We start from the raw sequence: 21,628 nt of genomic DNA, 5'->3' as shown, positions 1-21,628 counted from the left end.
TGGACTCTCTGCCATGTTTTGCCCTTGTTTGCGTGATCTATCTGCAGCACGTCTTTAAGGCATAAAGATGATATTTATTAAATGCAGAATGAGATAAATTAATGCAGTAACTGCAACGTGAATTAAACGCACACGCGTAGAACAACTAGGGCATATTACATGTGGATCGGAGGCAGAAAAGCGTAATCTACAAATCGTACAGATTTTCATGAGCGTAAAGCTAGCTGAACAATCACGCGAATACACGCGTGAATAAACAGTAGAAATCACGATAATTAATCAATACAAATAGTAAAGGATACTAGCTATACCTCTATAGTAACCTATGAGAGGTAAAAACTAAGAGATTATCAAAGGATATGTGTGTAAGGAGACACAAGGCGCTCTCACATCCTGCTCACTGGGCGAAGAAGGAGAGAGTGGAGCACATGGCCAGAGGGTGGCGACACCTTTTCCCGCCAGGGGAGACAAAGGGGAGCAACTCGTGGTGAGTACCAATTAGTGATTTTATTTTGAAGGGAGCTTCAAATAAGGAGATACAAGTGTTCCACTATGTTCGCAAGAAGAAGAAGACAAGCAAAAGAGCATGAGTCAGGATAAGGAAAAATTATGTTCATTTTTGGTCTTTAAGCACCTAACCCTAACCCTGAGGTTCCATTTCAGAAAAGTGAGTGAGTGAGTTTAGTTTTACGTCGCTTTTAGCAATATTCCAGCAATATCACAGCAGGAGACACCAGAAATGGGCTTCACACATAGCACCCATGTGGAATCGAATCCAGGTTTTCGGCGGGACAAGCCATTTCAGGAAAGGTTCACACACAGTGCCTTTTGCTGGGAATAAAAGTAACTAACATTTTGAACTGATGGTCAAGCTCGGTGACTCTTCAACGACATGGGACATCTTATCAAACATGCTCATACAATTTAACATTGGTTTACCTTGCCTAGATTACATATTTCACTAGCTGCCATGACAAGTAAAACACTGCATATTAATTAACCAAAACAAACTGATAAGAAGTAAGAGGTACCTTGAAACTATACTGATCTGGGCCCCGTTTCACAAAGCTCTCCTAAGCCTAAGATCTGGTAACTTTTCTCATAGCAATCGTACCTCCTGCACTGCAACATTGACTTACGATAGTCGTAGCGCTACGAGAGCTTCGTGAAACGGGGCCCTGGAATCCACATTATGTAACCTATTACAGGAAGAAGGAGCGAGTGACTTGGGTTTGAATAATCCTCATCATTTGAGAAGTAGACCTACCATTGGCACAGAGAGAGTACTGGTAGCATTGCCTTGTAGGACATAGGTACAGTTGACCATGAGGTAGTCCTTGAAGCCACTGGGAGCCTTTGGATGTACTGCACTTAGTGACTGCTGCTTGCTGGCAATCTGTGAAGGAAGGTGGATGGTTAGCTCAATCACAGAATAATACATCAGGAAGAAACATTCAGTAGAATCTGCAATGAATGTGTGTGGTTTTACGCCACTTTTAGCAATATTCCATCATTATCCCGGAGGGGACATCAGAAAAGGGCTTCACACATTGTACCCATGTGGGGAATCGAACATGGGTCTTCGGGGTGACAAGCGAACGCTTTAACCACTAGGCTACTGCCCTGTTTGCAATGAAGGTGGTTACAGAGCTCCTGTGGTTTATTGCTGTAGCATATAAATCTAAGGACCCCCTCAATTTAAAAATTTTAAAATCAGGGTTATGATTTTCATTAGTGTTCAAAATTAGGCATGAAAATCACCAAGTCCTAATGAATGTTCCAAAGTCAAAAGTAAATCATTTTAACTTTGGTTAAACTATAATACGAGCAAACCTCCAAGACCTAAGAGCCAGCTTATTTTCAGACACTTACATCTAAATACTGCTGTGATGCTTAATTTCCATCTCTGCTTTGATGCTAAATTTTGAACACTGCTTTCATGTCTAATTTCAAATACCATTCAGGTACACCACATCAAGTTCCTGGAACCATACATGTAGCAAATTATAGTTTGACACAAGCAGAGTGTTGATGTACCACAGCTGAGACAAAGGTACTGCTCTACCCACTAAGTAACATTTTCCTACATGATATATCAAGTAAAGAATTTGTTTAAGAGTACTTCACAATCTATTTTGGACTAGTTGTTTATACATATATTACTCTAACCTTTCACTAGATTATGACCAGGGGCTCCGTGGACCCAGGTTTCATTAGTGCATTTAAAAATTTGATTCAAATGACAATTCTTGAAATTGGTAAGATCTGCACTAAATTCTAGAAATTTATCTTACATAAAAACATTTAAGCACACCATCACTAACATTTGAGCTTAAATTGTCTACATTTACATTAAAAAATAATATACTGTTTGAAATCCACATAAGAGTCTGGGTACATGTGTACTGGAGACCTCTACTGCATGACAGAACACTTCAGCACTGGCGTCACAGTGAGTCAGTGAGTCTGGTAAGTTTTACGTTGCTTTTAGCAATATTCCAACAATATCACTGCGGAGGACACCAGAAATGGGCCTCACACATTGTACCCAGGTGGGGAATCGAACCCAGGTCTTCTGTGTGACGAGCGAATGCTTTAACCACTAGGCTACCCCAGTGGCATCACAACATTTACAAATACTGCAGCGGTGACCTTACCTGTTTCCTGATGTTCAAGTACAGCTCAAATGGGTTTGGTGGTTTCTCGTAGGATGTTGCTGGTGGTGGGATAGGGATGGGCGCAGACAGTTGAGCTTCACCTAGTTGTTGAGTGTCTGGCTTTGGCCGTAATTTCCGTTTACGAGGATGTATATTCATATAGTCTATTTCCTCGCCTCTTTGTGACCGGATAGAGCTGCCATTGTCGTGTTGAGAATTGTTAGTGGGAACAGGTTCTGGGCCGCCTGCAACAGCAACATCATCATCTATGATCTAATCACAGCTTAATTCCACCTGTTTATCCTGATATCCAACTTCACACCAGTCGGCTTTGACTGGCTGTGAAATGTTAAAACACCAGGTACCTGTCTCTATTACAATCGGACGACCCACATCTGTCAGTGTGGCAATTTGCTGTTCAAGCAGTAGGTGCATGTCAAAAACTAGTGTTCAGCTTTGGTTAACATTTTAAAAGAACATGTGATAAAAGAAAGACCCCACCCTACACACCACTCCCTCAACTGACTGACTGAGTATGGATTTACACTGCATTTAGTAATATTCCAGCAATATCATGGTGGGGACACCAGAAATGGGCTTCACACATTGTACCCAGGTGGGGACTTGAACCCGGGTCTTCAGAGTGATGAGCGAATGCTTTAACCATTAGGCTAAACCCACCCCTCCCACCCCACAAACCCCCAACAAAAACAAACTAATCCTGAATAAGAGTACACCAATTTAGCACATCCGTTCTTAAATTAATAATTCATTCACCACTTTTGGTTCTAACTTTCTCTGTAAGTATATTGTGAGAATGAAAATAAAAATTGTCATCATTCTTCATCAACTCAACTTCTAAATGCCCATCAAAGAAGATATTGTGAGAATGTTAAAGATCACAATTGAGCTTCTATTACAGGTTGATCTAAATATTTGAATAACATTGAAAGTATGAAGATTTAAAAAACCCAACATCCAATTGTGACTCGTTCACTGCATCATCACATGAAAAGATGAAGTAAGATTGGAGTATGAACCAAAAGGCATGTACATAAACACACAACAGTAAAATATATAATTCAAGAATTCTTCATCAATATTCACATAGAAAAGGTGTACAACTAACAACAATATAAACCTTACCATTCATAGTTGAAAATTACGTCTGCTCTTGAAGCCAGAAGCAGACATGACTCTAATCCAATTAGTCCACAGTTCATTTTGGACTAACGATTATGAAACATAACCAGATTTGCAGACAAATCAGCAAGTTATATCAGATTTGCACAACTTAAGAAACCAGCACAGAAGTTGCTGTGTCTAACCTTGGCAACAGAACACCATCAAATGTTTATGAACATGGCAATGATTTTAATAAAAGCTAAAGAAATGGCGCAACATCTACTAAAACCTGTCTCTGTGATGATATGAAGGAGGCAGACTGTCTTGAGTAGCCGTGGTATAGCTGGCTACAGTGTAATGATGCCATCCCTTATGCACTAATGAGAAGTCTTCATAAGAAGGGTCGACAATATGTGACAGCAGTGTTTTGAATCACTAAGTTCTAGTTCAACATGGCCAGTGTTGGGAATTGGTTGAAATTTCAAGATTGATCATGATCATCAATACAAAGCTGATTCTATACATCAGAGATACCAACCCCAAAGTGTTGCAAAAAGTATTTCAAGGATCAAAATTAGTAGTTTGACCATAAAATTAGTAGTCAACTATATACTTAAAATCATGATGGATTCTGAGAATGATAATATGACACTAATCAAGAGTGAAGCTTTCAAGAGTGAATTTCACATACTTCCAACAGCAGACTTCCAAATTGTCAGTATTACATATCTTCTTGTTGCCTCTTTTGGGGAAAAATGTATTTAATCAATATATACAAGTGTATATCTTTGTCTATATATCCGAATTTTAATGAATTTTCTTCAAATTTCGAAGAATTTCTAGTGCAATCGTATACTACTGGCTTAGCTGGAGGCTAAAATTTGTAGTGACTTGGATAAAATCGTAGAGGTTGGCATCTCTGCATACATGTATAAAAAGGTTTTCAATTCTGTAACCAGTAATGGAGTCAAGTATATATAGACCTAGTTCTTATTGTGTCGTAAGCTTCATTCATACCAGTTGAATATTTTAGAGTGTTGCCTAATATAGACCAACCCTGGAGGAAATATGGTATCCACATATTAAGGTTTACACTTTAAATATAGGCAGAGTAGTCATCAAGAAGGTGGGAAATTTGGGTCACAACAACACGGATATTTCAGGAAGAAACCCATCAATAGTTTACAAACATATTTTGCACATTAGAATAAAAAATGGCCCATTAAAATTTTAAAGTTTACTATTGACACAAGGGCATTGGCCCATTCTAAATTCAGGAAATGGCTAATAATCCTGAAAATGGCCCATTGTCAAAGTTCTCTATCCCAAACCCTGTACTTTCATACTGATGTCCATGCATTATGAGGGTATATTCTGATCACTCGAAAGAGCCACAAGATCGACGAATCTACTGAAAACAGCTCAGAATCACAAACGGTTCTTTAACGGTAGCATGGACTTAAAGCCAATATGATTAACAATACCAGAACCTTGGAGGTAATTGATGACTATCAGATATCCCGTTGAAATATGAAAATAGGTCACCTTGACCTACTTTCATAATCAGTCATTAAACAACAATTAGTCTTTGAACATCAAACTATTTCTCACCAATGCCATCCAATACTTACTTCACATAAATCTCCCTTTCTCCTTCATCTCTTAATGTATAAGGTCACTGTGACCTAACCTAGTTATAACAGTAGCCTACTTGAGCTCATTCAGATGTGAGGAGATATCAAAACTACTGAACCTGCTGTTATATTATATGAGGCAGCAGCATCAACCACATCCTCATCCTCATCACCACCATCATCATGCCCCCAAACCAGCATCATCATCATAATTAGTGTCACCATCATCATCATTAGTATCACCACCATCATCATCATCATCTCCCCCAGCACACACATATAGCTTCATGTATATACACTGTGACTTGAAATAGGACAGAAGCTCACAATAACCTGCACAGACCTGAGCATGGTGAGTGTAAGCTCAAGAAGAGAATTCCATCCCAATGAGTATGCACACATGACTGTCAGTAGTTACTTCTTTATGCACACTGTTCACACTCACATTGTAACAGATACAGATATCTGGTTCATACGAAATGGTAAAATAATCCCCAAAGTCTAATGTACGTTTTTGAGGTGTCACACATTTTATGCAGTACCTAGTCCTGTTACATAAATGGATTTCATCAACATTGTTGATTCTGTTTCTGACAAAATGAATCAATTATGAAATCTGTGATTAACTTCTTATTTCCAGTAACTGAGGTCTATTTAATAGAGCTGTGTATGATAATCAACTTACAAAGCATCACAAGTCTGAAAACAGAGATGGATTCAAGAACTGAGGATTTTCCTGGTAGACATGACATATGCATTTACATTTTATAACATAACGTATTGTTTCTCAGATAAAGGTTGCCAAGGATACTGAGGAAAAGATTTGAGATTTTTCAGTTGTCACTCAAAATTCATTATTCATGGATTATCAGTTCCCTTTTTCAACTGTTACCCAAGGATCCATCTTGAGTTTTTAATGCTGTGCAGTGGAACTACCAGTCTATTAGTGTATGTAATCCCTGATGATGTTGCTCCAGATTATACCATAAATTAGTCATTATGTTTTTGTCCTCATTATGCCAGATATGCTGGCATTTTCAAATATCATTTTAACAGTTTTGTTTTAATTTTACATCGTACTCAGTTATGTTGATGACAATTAAACAATATAAACATATAAAACTAACAAATAGGTTAGTCAAAGTCTACAGGAGGGCAATGACAAACAATATCTTTATTCTGGAAATGGACCCATAGACAATTTCAACCATCTGATGTCTAAAATCACATAGCAATAGCAACATTCTCTTGAGGGTTTGACAGTACTGGTATAAAAAGTTATCATTCCCGGCAATTCTATATTGATGACACTGATTCTCATAGATTAGTTTTCCTCACTCTGGAGTGATGTTACACAAGCACAAGCCCGCTTTTCTGAGTCAGGCACTGATGAAGATCCCTTGTACATTAACTATTACTATAACTATCACTATTGGCTTAAGTTTTTTTGTTTTTTTTGTTTTGTTTTTCTTATTCCAACAAATCTGGTTACAAGCATGGCTGTATTCAGAGACAATGGCTACAAATGAGTAGTGTATAAGCAATAGTTCTCAGACACAGATAAACAAACAATGACGGTATTCTCATACAAATAGTTTTGACACTATTACAAATAGGGTTAAATTGAGATTGCAAAACAAATCACTGTCAAAGTATATGAATAATATTACAAGGTTATGACAAAAATGTTAAAAGCAAATGACACAGAAATCATGGAATGTAAAGGAGATAAAAAAAAAGGGACTAAATTGTTAATAACTATACTGCCAGAGCATATAGACGAAAAGCATAATATATAAATAATCAAACCGAGATATAATGTTTTTGGAAAACATGAAGTCAAGTGACTTCTTCATAAATACCTGACAGAGGAAGCCATTTTTTTCCAAACGCAGCCCCTTTATTATTCTTGCGGCAATGAATTGTAATTGATGCTAATCTAAAACCGTGCCGCCAATATCATAAGTATTCTTCAGTTTTGCAAAAGTCATTAAACCACTTTGTCTTTTACACTTTACAAAATAAATTCCTTTAATGTGCTAATGTTTAATCAAAAATATTTTATGTGTAAAATGATGATTGAGCCATAGGGGTTGGGACAGAATGTCATTAATATTAAGGGAAATTTCTTTTTCTTTTCTTACATAGTTTGTCCAAGCCTTCAAGACACTTTGCCAGTAAGGGTTCTTACAGTGAATATAAGTATCAACATTGGCACCTGAATATTTCACCTATAGGAAAGTAACTTGGGTTCTTGAAATTAGGACTTTGAATACATCTATTGGCTTAAGTTTGTTTGTTGTTTAAACCTGCAATCAGCAATATTCTAGTACTAGTAGTAGTTTGAAATGTGCAAAGAATCAAGGGCCAGAAACACGTATGAATCGAGATTATGCATGTCATGAGGAACATGTATGAATCAAGACGATGTACAGTGGAGCCCCGTTAGTCCGGACCCCAATAATCTGGATGTCTCGCCTCCCGGACGATTTCAGCTTGTTACCAATCTATGCCTATTTAATTTGCCTTGATAATCCGGAAATTTGGTTTTCGGAACCGGATGGTAAGTAGCTGTAACCAATCAGTAAAATAAACAGTAAATTGCTTCACAGTCCGGACGCTGTAAGTCGTGTTCACGAACTGTTACAACACCTCCGCAAACACAAACAATTATGAAAGACTTTTTGCTATGACTATAATTTATTGTTGTGCTTGCTATTCATCGTTTTATAAGCTTTAAATTAAATGCTTATTTGTTTTATCCAGGGTCGTGTCGTTTTTGTAATAGTAAGGGAAGCAACTCTTGCTTGAACTTGGGTCTTGATTCAGTAGTCCGGACAATTCGCAATCCGGACGAATTTGCTGAGAAACGCAACCGTCTGGATTAACGAGGCTTCACTGTATGTCCAAGAGGAACATTGTATTAATAAAAAAGGTGCATGTCATGAAGAACATGTATTAATCAAGATGATGCATGTGATGAGGAACGCATTAATCAAGATGATGCATGTCATGTAAGGAGCATGTGAGATCATGCAGGCCATGTGAAGAACATTTATGAATTATGATCCTACATATCATGTGAGGAAGACACATTAATGCAGACTGTGCATTTAACACACACGTGTCCAAGCTAAGATGTGTCAGCACGGGAAGACACCATGTCAGGGGTGGAAATAACCCATTGCCCGACGTCCGAGTCCAGTGTTTTTTTCTGTCGGGCAAGCAAATTTGTATATCACACTGTACCGGTGTCCAGTTGACTTTCCAATGTTAATTATGTTGTTTATTTAAAAAATCAGCAAGAAAACGGTCGGTATAGTGGGACAATTATCAGGGCAAGTGACTTTACATGTGCCACTGTACCGGGGTACACTATCAATTTTAAAGTTATTTCCACCCCTGCATGTGGACATCTTGGTAGTGGTCAAGTGTCAGGTCCACCTGGTCTTGCCAACAATACAGAAACTTGAACGAGCTAAGTTCATGTAGCTGAGGAGTGAGTCAAGCCCATATGGTTTATCTCTATACAGTCAGGGATAGAAATGCAAATCTTTCAAAGGGTGGAGTTGGACACCAGACAGATAATTTAGGCGTGCCCATGCAGTGTTCACGAATGGTGTTTCAAAGTAACAGGACATTGGACAGTTTCAGATGTCTGTCTGACCCATTGAAAATTCACAGGACCCATGGAATAAATTTAAACACACATTTCAGATCTAACATTTCTTATAATTGGCATTGAAATTATTAACAAACATAAGATTTATAAACAGCAACAAAGTGTGACATGTCACATATAACAACTTCAGTCAAAGTCATTGTGAAGTATGCAGTCAGACACTGGGACCGGCAGGTTGTAAACTTCTGTCTGACTGTTTGCGAATCTGCCAGATTTGTCAGAGGGTCAGACGCTATTCGTGAACACTGCCATGCCTTTGGACAATCCAATTAAACTTAAAACATCACAACAATTATGCCATTTCAAGTCATTGTTCAATAAATCAGTAAATACCATGTATACCAGGAAACTTTAGAGCTGGATTTCCTTAACTCTATCATGACTGCAAGAGCAGTTCAGGTTAATTTATCATAGGTTTTGGATTATTTGACTTGGTCAGATTTATCTCATTTTCCATTAAACAAATCATGGTAAGTATTATTTTTATAATATTAGTCATACTGCCAGGGCACATGGAAAATATTTCATCTTTGCCATTCTAATATTTACCATACCATAGCATGCAAATTAAGCTCTATGTCAATCCCTGACAATGGTTACAACTTACTGAAAAATGTCTCAGAAGGTATGCAGTATACATGTTGTGGTACGTTATTCAATCTTTAGGCCAGACCAATTTTGTTTCTTGTGTTACAGATCCACCGGTCGTAGTTTTTCAAGAACAAGAAAAAAAACCCAACAACTTATTTTGATTGTTTTTTGCTCCATATACACTTCATAAATTCCCAAAAATATAATCCTTTGACTGGTGATTTTTATTTTTTTCCAACTGCCTTTATGTTTTCTGAGGACAAAAATCCATAAAACAAGAAATAAAATTGGTCTGGCCTTAGAGTTTAACATTAAAATTACTTTTTGATTTATGTCAGGATATTGTGCCTTCATTACTTTTGATATAACTTCTATGAATCTACAAAATCAAGCACTGACCTATATTCAAACTTGAAAACCTGTCCCTAAGTACACTGTACGAAAACAGGATCAACATTTAACATAATGCTTTCATGCTGTATTCAAGGCACACAATCAACCCAATTTCTGAACCCATTCCAAACAAATGCAACATATGTATAATACCCTCAATAATTATTGCTGATTCATCAAAGACGTAAAAACAAAACAAGAGTTGCACCAACTGCTTAGTACAAAAGCTGGAAACTTTGGACTGATAACAGTGACCTCGTGGACCCCACTTTTCAACCTGCGATATTCGTGTCAAGTTTGTACAGCTCAGGTAATCTGTCATTGTCATGACTAACATATAACATGACCTAAAAAACTGGCAACAACTAATAGAGGATACTGAAAGACTAGGCTTCTACCAAATGAAGTCTGTTTCATAATTCGAGTTGAAACGTATTAAACAGAATGAAGAGAAGACAGCAGCAATGTTAGTCAGCACTATTAGTAATCATGAGCAAGGATTAAACTGGTCATTCTGAATGTGCATTTTAACAAATGAAAAAGACTGGAGCGCAGTAGTGCAGTGGTAAGGCGTCTGCCTATCACGCTGAAGGCCCGGGTTCGATCCCCGGTGGAGGCACCTCGGGTCCCAAGGTAGGCACATTTGCGTAGTATCCTTGGACAAGATACTTAGATCCACATTGTCTCAGTTCACCCAGCTGTAAAATGGGTACCCGTGAGCATGTGCTGGCAATGTCAGTGTTTAGTTCATTGCACCTAACAGGCAGCATAACTGTATCGTCCCCAGGGAGTTGAAAAAATATTGGAAAGTATGAGAGTGTCCTATGACCTGGGATAGTAATGTACGTAGCGCCATGAGCAGGCAATGTGCCTGGATGTGAGTGCCATATAAGTGGACTATTATTATTATTACTACTACAGGCAGCGCGCTCGAAATACCCGCCTGCCCGACCACCAGGGACGGGTTATTTTCAACACAGGCTGTCAGATTCTCAAATACACCTGCCCAACGGTGGGGTTAAACTTTAGACATGTATATGAAGATATTTTGTGGGCAGGTAAGTTTTGGTCTAAAAAGCTCTGTCTGGCTGAAATTTTTGTGAGTTTCATACCCTGCTATAGGTCATTATATAAAGTTTTATAGAAGTATATTGATCATAACATGGTTTTGTTGTGTAGAATCAAAAGATTCTCATGAAATCTGAGTTTATTTACGGTACCAATATTTGATGAGACCTACAAAGAACACTAGTCACAATTGCCATGGCAGTCAGCAATATTACACAACATCGGCAGTAGTGCTGGAGCAATTAATCGTAGGTTCGGTTAATCGTTCGATTTAAGTCAAAATAAACGATTGTTGATTACAAATAAACTGCAGATCGATAATCGGAAATAATCATTATTTGGATGCACATACATTAAAACGTTTTATTCTACCTTGTCATGTTTTCTTATACCGAAGACCCAGGGCCCTGTTCCTCAAAGCGATCGTAGCGCTACGACAGTCGTAAGTCTATGTTAAAGTATGGGAGTTACGATCACCTTAGCGCTACGATCGCTTTGAGGAACGGGGCCCTGGTCGTCTATTGCTTGTTTACCTCTTAAACAGAAGCTGTGTACTACATAAGTGCGCATGCCTCCCCTGTCAGCCAATGGCAATGCAAGATATATTTAGATTGGTGAGTCCTAATTTGACATTAAAATACTACGGGTTGTAAAGTGGTTTATAGAAATTAATCAATATTCATGAGCAGAACTGTGCAAACTCATTCGTCCAATCATGCAACAAAACGTCACAATACGACCCGGTAGTACAGGTTAGCTACTTTCTAATTGGCTAAAAGAGGGAATTCCTTGAGTTGCATTTGCATACAAACACGTGACTTACGCAAGGCGGGTAAAATAGAGCTATTTTCAGTTTCATGAATTCTCTTGAACTTTCGATACAGCGCTAAATTATAATACTTCACAAATTAAATTTTGTGTTCAACCTTAAGGAAATGTCTTTGTTCACTCTTCAATATAAACAAATATTTTTTCTAAAAATGGCATGCCATGAAAATAAATCTACCAGCGAGGTCACATGACTAGTAGCGTGATCTTGTAAGGTCGGGTGTCAACTGAGCAGGCGAAACATTAATGGCATCTTTGGAGTAAAGATTTAGGATTTTTGTGCATTTAATTATGAGGTAGACATTGCATTAAGGATACCCGAGTTAAAATATATCTTTCGTGGGTTTTTATACTGTTGCCTACGCATGGAAACTTGATTCGTAGCATATCGATGTCAGAACGAAAGCGGGGATTGCCTTGTTGTCATTCAGGATGCTTCTCATGGATTTTCTCGCATCTTCGCGCTATAAACGATCGGAAACGTAAGATGATCCAAAGACGCTACAAAAGTAAGTTACTTGCTAGCGTTAACAATTGGCACGTGCTGACAACATGCCGGAAGTTAGTTCACTAATGAAGGTATTTGACTATGAAATGACCGTCCAAACGATTATAATCGATCGATTATCGATCTGACACTAGCGATTGTCGATCTAACAAAATGTAACGATAACCAGCTCTAATCGGCAGTATGAAATATCAGCGTTATATCACGGAAGTAATCAATATTACAGTTACATCATGGCAGTAAGCAATATTACAGCAATGTCAAGGCCGTCTGCAACATAACAGTTAAAGCAAGGCAGTCTCCTAAGCCTGGAACTGGCAATACAATCAATAGCTCGCATTGATCCCCGACAGGAGATATCCCGCTTCCAGTGATGAGGGAGTTTGCTGACGGCTGGGATCCAGCTCCACTCACTTCTCATCGTCACTGTGTCACTGGCCTATAAATTAACATTGTTATTCGGTCTAGAAAAACAGGGCACAGTTGGCCGAGAAAAACAGATTGAGTTGGATATTATCCTGTGTTTCTGGTTTATTGTTGTAGGTTTTGAATTTGGGGACTCCTTAAAAATTAATTTCTAAAAATAGGGTTAAAATTAAGTTATGACAAACATGGGATACTGGGTGATTCTCTTTTACCCTGGACCTATTCTGGAGTGAGTGAGTGAGTGAGTAAGTGAGTTTAGTTTTGTGCCGCACTCAGCAATATTCCAGCATTATGGCGGCAGTCTGTAAATAATATAGTCTGGAACAGTCAATCCATTGATCAACGGCATGAGCTTCGATCTGCTCAATTGGGAACCGATGACGTGTCAACCAAGCCAGCGAGTCTGACCACCCGATCCTGTTAGTCGCTTCTTACACACATGGGTTACTGAAGATCAATTCTAACCCGGACCTTCACGGGTCCCTATTCTGGAGAGGATTTTAACCTGTTTAAGTTTGATATGTGTAATTCCTTCTTAGTATAAGATGTACAATGCTAGTCAAATGATGTTTTTGGAGGAGGATCTTTTAGATATTATATTAATGCATTACCATGTTTACAAGAGGAACATTCAAGAGTCAGTAATTTTTATCAGTTTATCAAGAGTTTTATATAGAGAATACACACTTTTCAACATGTCACTTATCTGTCACAAGGCAGAGATACAAATAATAAAACATAGTTTTCATCCTTGGATACTGATGCAAATAACAGTAAGGTCATGAGCGTATGCATATGAAGTACACATAGAGTGAGTGAGTGGGTACCTGGAACAAATTTTGTGCAGACCAGGATTTGAACCTACAATCATAAGTTTCTGTCGATCACGGCAATATCCAGCAATGTCACAGCGAGGACAACCAAACATGGGCATTGTACCCACTACCCAGGAGGGGAATCTAATCCAGGTCCTGAACATGAGGAGTCAATACTTCGACCACCAGACTACCCTACCGCCTCTAGGTCAATGACAGGGGACCCTTGAATTTCATGTCTATATTTAAACCCTGCTGGTGAGTGAGTGAGTATGGCTTAACGCCGCTTTTAGCAATATTCCAACAATATCAAGGCAGGGGACACCAGAAATGGGCTTCACACTTTGTACCCATGTGGGGGAAAATACTGCCTGGAATCATAAACAGCATTCAGTTTCACATTTGATCAACCAAAATATTGTGTCGGTTAAGCAGCGTCAGAATTTCAAATATCTAAATATCATGGCATTGGTAACAGCATCAGAATGGTCATATTATAAGAATGAGCTGACTTGATGCCACTTAGATCAGTATTTCAGTAAAATCATGGCGAATCAGTTCAATGTGTGAGAAAATCCCAAGTGACCTTGACCTTCACAAAAAGTACTACTATGAGCATAGGTATGGCTTGAAGACTCAGGGATCACAATCAGCGTAATAAAGTCCCATATAATCATAATGTCAAGTCCTTATCACAACTTGAATGTTAAAAAATGTCGAAGATTGAAGAGGTCCTCACGATACCAAATTTAGACCTCATGGACACAAGGAGCTTTTTCAATTTTGCATAATGATAATTAAAGCGATCCTGGTATTCAAACCCACATTAAGCAGATCCTGGCATGGCTACTAAATGCTGATCTCCTCAAATAACAGGAAACAACACTTTCCCCATTGTCATGACATTATAATTTTTTTATATAAAGGTGAGGTGAAATTGGGTTTTACGTTGTGCTTGAGAATATTTCGCTCATATGACGACGTGCATGCGTGTGCGTGTATGTGCGGCTGCTTGTACTAGCCCAGACTTAAGCTGGTTTTATAGTGCTAGCCCACCGAGATACCATGCCGCAGTGAAGCACGAATACCCCACTCAGACACATTATACTGACTCCGAGCTGACCAGTCCTTCTTGTACCCATTAGGGACCAACAGGTACCATATTTTAACGTCTTTTGGTATGACGAGGTCGGGGATCGAACCCGCGTCCTTCCGCTCTCTGGGCGGACGCTCTAACCACTACACCACGGAGGCGGTCTTTTTATATAAATGTTCCTGTGGTGAAGATAACCTCACAATATCATCTACTTACAGTGTTGCATATTGTAAGTAGTATCACTTCCAGACATTTCTTGCTTGATAGTGGTGTATTACAATACCAAGACATTGTTTGCCGTATTGCTAAAGACTAAGACCATGGGATGATACAAACACAAGTTAGCATTTCAGTGTCTACATATGGGAATCTTCGCCTAACAGCAGTGAGTCATGTGTCTTGATAAACATCTTCATACAAGTATCATGTGAACGATTTAAATAGATTTGTGATAAACCTTTATCTAGGGCAATGACCTTAACTTAGCTGTATCTAAGACTTTCTAGAAACTTTGCAAGTACACATGAAATATTCATGCAGAGTTAAGATTTCATGTTTGAAATTCTGGAGTGCTGAAATACCTGACATATTTCATAAATATTAGGGAACAATGACTCACCTACACATGTAAACATCTAGGCTATCAGAAATCAGATATTTCCACTCAACACAGAGCACTTTAAACACAGGGCAAGTGCTTGATAATATGATATTCTCACCGTGTTTGAAAACACTGAAGGAATGTTAGAGCAGCAGCAATTTAACCTGCAAGGACAAACTAGGAAACTGAAGCTGGAATGACTACTACATGCATTCTGCCAGTGAGCTGCCATAGCCTGGACAACTAGGCCACCCGTGAGCCCTGGTAGTGGCGTCTCACCCTGTTATCTCTCAGTAGTGGAACAAAAGTAGAGCCACAAAGCACTGTTGCTCACCTGACTGTTCTAGAAGTGAACATCTGCTGTAAAAATTTGTCATATTTTATTTGGTATAGTCAGTGTATGAAATAAGCCCAAAACCCAGCCAGACATCAGGGCTGGTAGCTTCAAAATGTTACCAGCCCAAAATGGATTTAACCAGACCAGACAACCCAAAGAAAATTACTCAGATGTATGGAACATGTTTTCTAAAAGTTTTACCAGACCATTGGGCTGGTTAGCTGTAAATGTCGTCCATCAGAAATCTAGCCCATCTTTCGCGGTCGGACTGGCCTTATTTCATACACTGGTATAGTGCACCCTCTTCTTAAACGATTAATGGTTATAACACGTTACCACACGGCTCCCCAACATTATGAATATTTTTAAACTTAGCTTTTATGCTGACATAATGTTTTTCCTCCACACAAAGACATTAAATGTTGATCACCATAATCTAGACTAACGATTGGGAGATGAGAGACTCAGAGCCTGAGGAAATCTAGACTTGCTTCACTCAGGGTTGAAGTATTGAAGAAAGGGCTAGGCAGTAGGGAACATAAGGAGATTCAAGGACTGTCAGACAGACTAACCAAAAGCATGTCACACTGGAAATAACTGTGAATAAATCTGAATTGATGTATGCAATTTCATCCTGTTGTTACACCATCTGCTTATAAAAATGTTCACGGCATATTTGGACTTTGTAATATATTCTAGCACGACATTGTGTGATACTCGATTCTGATTGGCTGAAAGCTCATCCAAACCGTACTTAAATGGCAGTTTAAGACCACTAATCAAAGGGACCGATTCACCGCGTATGAATACAACGAACTCGTTGACCATATTGTTTGTAAACAAACATGTCGGACATCGGCAATTTCTACCTCGGCAGCATCTTTGGTGTTTTTGAAGTAAAAAGCGAATGGTTTGAAGAAGAACTTCTTGACCCTAATCCCAGTGAAGAAACTACGAAGCTTGAAAATCCGTCAGCAGCGCAAAAGCGGCAGTATATTCAAACCGGGTCCAGATCGAGCGGGCATGACATCGACAACAAACGTCGGCCCACACATCCTATCCTGACCGCTTCCGTCCCGGCCGTAATGCCCAGTCCTTCCACTTCGACTGTCCATGTATCCCACATAAAACATGGCATGTCAAGTCTTTTCCAAATTGGGAATAGTAGGGTGGTTATCAACAATTATTTCCGTGAATAAACTTAGCGGCGACTAAACTTAGCGAGTTCACGGCTTAAATTGGGGCGAGTCGATTGTCATACAGTAGGGGAGATCAATAATTCGCTTGAGAAAAATCAAATAATTGTACTTGCTAATAAGCTGTATTGTTTTTATTTATGTATGCTACTTGTTACAAATACAAGCATACTGGTTCCAGAAATATTGCATTTATGTTGTTGAAAATGTTTTATTTTGTTCATTATGCAACATGTCCCTCAACAGGACGATTCCAAGCAATTTCCAGGAAAAAGGACCCTTCACGCCTTCAAATAAATAGTTTCAGAAACAGTGTGTTGTTTTATCACTGCACCAAAATGTTTTGAATTTTGTTGTTTTTAATTGAATGCTGGCTTCACTGGGAGAGAGTATGCATGCAGCTGATTGCTAGTAAGGATAAATGGTTAAATGGTAAATCATCATGCCCAGTGAATACTTTAATATCACAACACACTTTTTAAAAACAAGTTTGTTATCCCCAGTTTGATTGCCGGAATTAGCAGCAGGTTTTACTGCAGACAATACTCAACTCTTTTGTTGACGATGAATCATACACAGCCAATAATTTTGATCTTTATACAAACTCTGCTATACAACGAGGCTAGGCGTAGATTGTGTTGGGCACAGCCTTTACTGTTGTGTTGCTATTTACTCCATACAATTTCACCTCAGTAAACAGGAACACTCATTAATCATGTACCCCAAATGTAGTGTTCTAGCAAGGGACCACTGAATCTAACTAACAAAAACTTTCTGATAAATTCTTTGTACCTGATGAATCAAACTCAAACATTATTCATCGACTAACCTTTGGTCAATTAATGACTATCATCTTGACATACATGAACACATGAAAGGTGACCTCCAAAGCAAAACATAACCACGATTTAGTGAATTTCTATCCACATCAAGTGAGGTTATGAAGTCTGCAAAACACCATGATCATGTCAGTATTTCATTAATTATTTGGTTCATAAGTCTGTTGCAAGTGATAAGACGTGATATTTACCTTGACATTTGGAATGAGTAAAATATGAGACAGTTACTGTAAAGGAATGTGCTATTCACAACAGCTAATGAAAAATACATTGAAATAACCTTCGCTTTTGTGGTGAACTGTCAAAAACATATAAACAGAAAAACAACTTCAGAAATCATGTAAGACATTAGATGATATTGGTGAGTTTTCAGTGTGTATTTTTCAACAAGATATGATTGTGGAATAAATACAATACAATGCCCAGGGCTCCAGATAATTTTTCAACATCAGGAGTATGTATTTCTTATTTTTTCAATATATGAGTACTGGAAAACCTTAAGAGTACATTTAGAGTGCTGAATGGAATTTAATGGTGTATCAGTAATCTTGTGTTTCGTTTCATATGCACCACAACATTGCTACTCTTGTGTAAACAGGTCAATGAACAATAAAACAATACTTTTTCAGATAAATACGACTGTAAATGATTCTAAGACCGTACACCATTGCTGTGGTGCGTATCTCCTACGTTTTCTAAATTATTTCCTACCGTATCGTGCATATGCATATTTTTTATCCGTACATACGCCGATACGGCCCTTATCTGGAGCCCTGATACCCCACTTCAGAAATGTCAGAAATTATAGTACAGATTCAAAATATAACTTTGATGCTAGTTTGAAGCAGTCCTGTTTTTGGTCACTGAGGATGCTGACCTGACACTTGTGTTTCACAACACGCCACAGTAATGAAAAGCCACCTGGGATTTATTGTCATGTCAAAAAAACAACATCGTTTTAGTTAGCATATTGACACAGAGCTACAGATAACGTTTTGGGTCATGGAGTTATGTATTTGCTCGTGTTCATCTCAACTGGGCATCCTAATTTTCCTTTGAGCAACCAAATAAATTGTACAGACCTCACTGAAAATCATTTGGGTATTATGCCATTTTCAATTTATTGTAAAAATATAATAAAGTTTAAATGTTGGTTTTCGTGTTTGTTATATATTTTGATCTGTAACATGAGAAACGATAAGAAGGACTGTAAGTTGCCAAGTTCCTGTGCTGAAATAGAACCTCTCAATATACCACAGTCATTTTATCTATTTTGTGTGTACACATGTAAGATCAAATTTTACCAAAATTCAAGTGTAACAGACTTAATAGCAATTGAGTTTTCACATAATTATATGCGTAATTTACGCAGATACACAGCTTATCTGTACCTCTGTGACAGTAAGGTGAGAGTAATTGAACAAGTTATCGAACTTCACATACATAGTCTGACTTCTATTTAACGTCTTCACATCCTTGTTCTCATTCACCAACAAAATGAAATGACAAATGATAAAATATGGAGTTATTCTAATTTTTCGAAATTGAATTAAATTATATCAAGCATTATGGCAAAAAGGAGCCATGAAATTATGTGCATGTATAATGAAGTTGTTATTCATTACACATCTTGTCATAGCATGTTTAACACAAACAAGAATGCTAAAGAATGATTCCAGTGTCAGAGAAACCATTCAAAATTATGAATGAAAAAACAAAATCAAAGATACAACTGGATTGTTTTCCAGTTAATATTGCCATATGAAACGTGTAAGTACATGATGTAAGCAAATCTACGGCATTTGTCAAAGAATTTAAACCTGCTTTCCCAATCATGATAATTACCATATTTACAAATTACTTGACGACAGTATTTCAGAAAGGATGGACTTAATTAATTTGCTGTATTTTCATAATTATATCGGTAGATAACAGGTGTATGTAGTCTTCAAAAACAACATGACTGAAAAGTGTGTTTGAAAAGTATTTCCATACTTTGAAGAGCCTACAGTGATTCAGACCTGACCATTCTGGTGAAGCTGTGTAGTGATCATACTCAAAGCAAACTAGCGACTTGAACCCATAACCACAGGAATTTGGAAGACATTTGAAATTTAATATTTGTTGTAAACTTTAAAAACAGGTAAATAAGTTGCTTCTTGAAAGTATAGATTTACGATATAATTAACCTACTTTAACCAAGAACTGATTGGTACAAATTGGTCAGAACCAATATACAATGATGAAATCACATCCAGTTCCCAAGAGTACTGTTACTAAACACTACTACAGCATGTCCATGAAGTAGGACAGAGGGTCTCAGGTGTTAGCCTACATCCAAGTACCATCTCCTCCCTTCTGCCCCTGTACCAGCCTGATCCCAAACTAAGTGACTTCTTATGAATGTGTGTAGTTCTTCAGTTTTATTACACTAGAGAGTTTTCAATTCATTTGAAACCCACATTTGTTTTTAAATAATGGGCCAAGTGACCCACTTACTAGGAAATGATAGGGTCAAAGGTGAGGTGAAATTGGGTTTAACGTCGTGCTTGAGAATATTTCGCTGATAGGGTCAAAGGACCCATATTGGTCAAGATGGTATCATCCTTTATCATCTTTGTTCTGAAGCATTGCACTGAATTCTGAGCTATCTACAACATACTAACAGTGGTGTGTCATCTTGCCAAGCACTGTACAATATCAACAATGACAAATAAAAACAAAAATATGTCCGATTAGGTAAGTTTGTTTTAAAGCATCAATATTTCAGTGACATGACAGTCAAATAACCACCTCACACCAGCTTTAGGTATTTCTAAAATAAAGTAGTGTTTTATAACTCCTTCATGAGTCAGTTAGTTGCACTGCATTTTGTCCAATATGATGCATAAGATAGGTATCAATATGATAATGCTGTTTTTCCACATAAAATACACTTCTAAACAACATTTCAACATGTTCAAGGCAAAAAGTACAAAACAATAAAGGTGCTAAAAGGATTATAATTGCACCCAAGCAAAAATATAGCAGTGCTAAGAATATGAAATATGATTCCCTTTGACAAGCCTTAAATCAGTGGCAACAAACATTGCCACTACTTTGCATATCTAGATAATAAAACCAACCTTCTCCGGTGGTGGTGGGGTAGCAATATTTCAGCAATATCACGGCGGGGGACACCAGAAATAGGCTTCACACATTGTACCTATGCAGAGAATTGAACCCAGGTCTTCGGAGTGACGGGCGATTGCATTACCCCACTAAGTTAGGCCAAATAAAAAATATGTTGTGGTTCCCATTACACCTCCTTAAAATTTAGGGTAGGTAGGGAGGATTTTTTTTAACATTTTTTTTAAAGAAGTCAAGTACAAACTAATAACACATTTATCAATGTGTAATTGTTTATTCAATCAATTGCGGCCATCATGTTGACTTTCTCTATCAGAATGACAGATGTCTGCTGGCATCTGGGAAAAACATTGATATCTGAAAGCTTATTTTGCTTTAAAAAAATAGGGATGGCACCACAATTCAAGGGTCGCTCAGGTAATCGGAACCACAACATTTTATTTTAAGCCTTACCCGACTGCCCCATGCCGCAGTTTAACATGGATATGCCACTCAGACATTACATACAGACTTTGAGCTAGCCTAGTTTATACCTGTACAGTCAGGCTGGGAAACAAGTATCAACTTATATGACGCAAAAACAGGGCTTGTCACAGACCTGCTATCCAGGAAGATGCTCTATCCACAAGACCTGGTATGCGGTCTCAACTAGCAAAATGGCCATCAAGCTGTTAGCATGATCAGTACATTGGTGTAAAGTTTA

General features: G+C 38.0%; 1 protein-coding gene across 2 annotated transcripts in view; it reads right to left on the bottom strand.

Annotated features, from left to right (window-relative positions):
* Positions 1 to 21,628, bottom strand: part of LOC124283474 (ankyrin repeat domain-containing protein 11-like) — a 46,468-nt gene that overhangs the window by 13,671 nt on the left and 11,169 nt on the right. For both annotated transcript variants that reach the window (XM_046719536.1, XM_046719534.1), the window contains exons 9-10: positions 2,658 to 2,902; positions 1,268 to 1,396 (exon numbers count right to left, since the gene is read on the bottom strand). In XM_046719536.1, coding sequence (XP_046575492.1) covers positions 1,268 to 1,396; positions 2,658 to 2,902 — 374 coding nt within the window. The remainder of the gene's footprint in view (positions 1 to 1,267; positions 1,397 to 2,657; positions 2,903 to 21,628) is intronic.

Source organism: Haliotis rubra, unplaced genomic scaffold, assembly GCF_003918875.1.
Source record: "Haliotis rubra isolate DU_JTF1 unplaced genomic scaffold, ASM391887v1 Scf317, whole genome shotgun sequence".
Classification (NCBI taxonomy): Eukaryota; Metazoa; Mollusca; class Gastropoda; order Lepetellida; family Haliotidae; genus Haliotis; species Haliotis rubra.
This window is presented reverse-complemented; position numbering and strand designations above follow the sequence as displayed.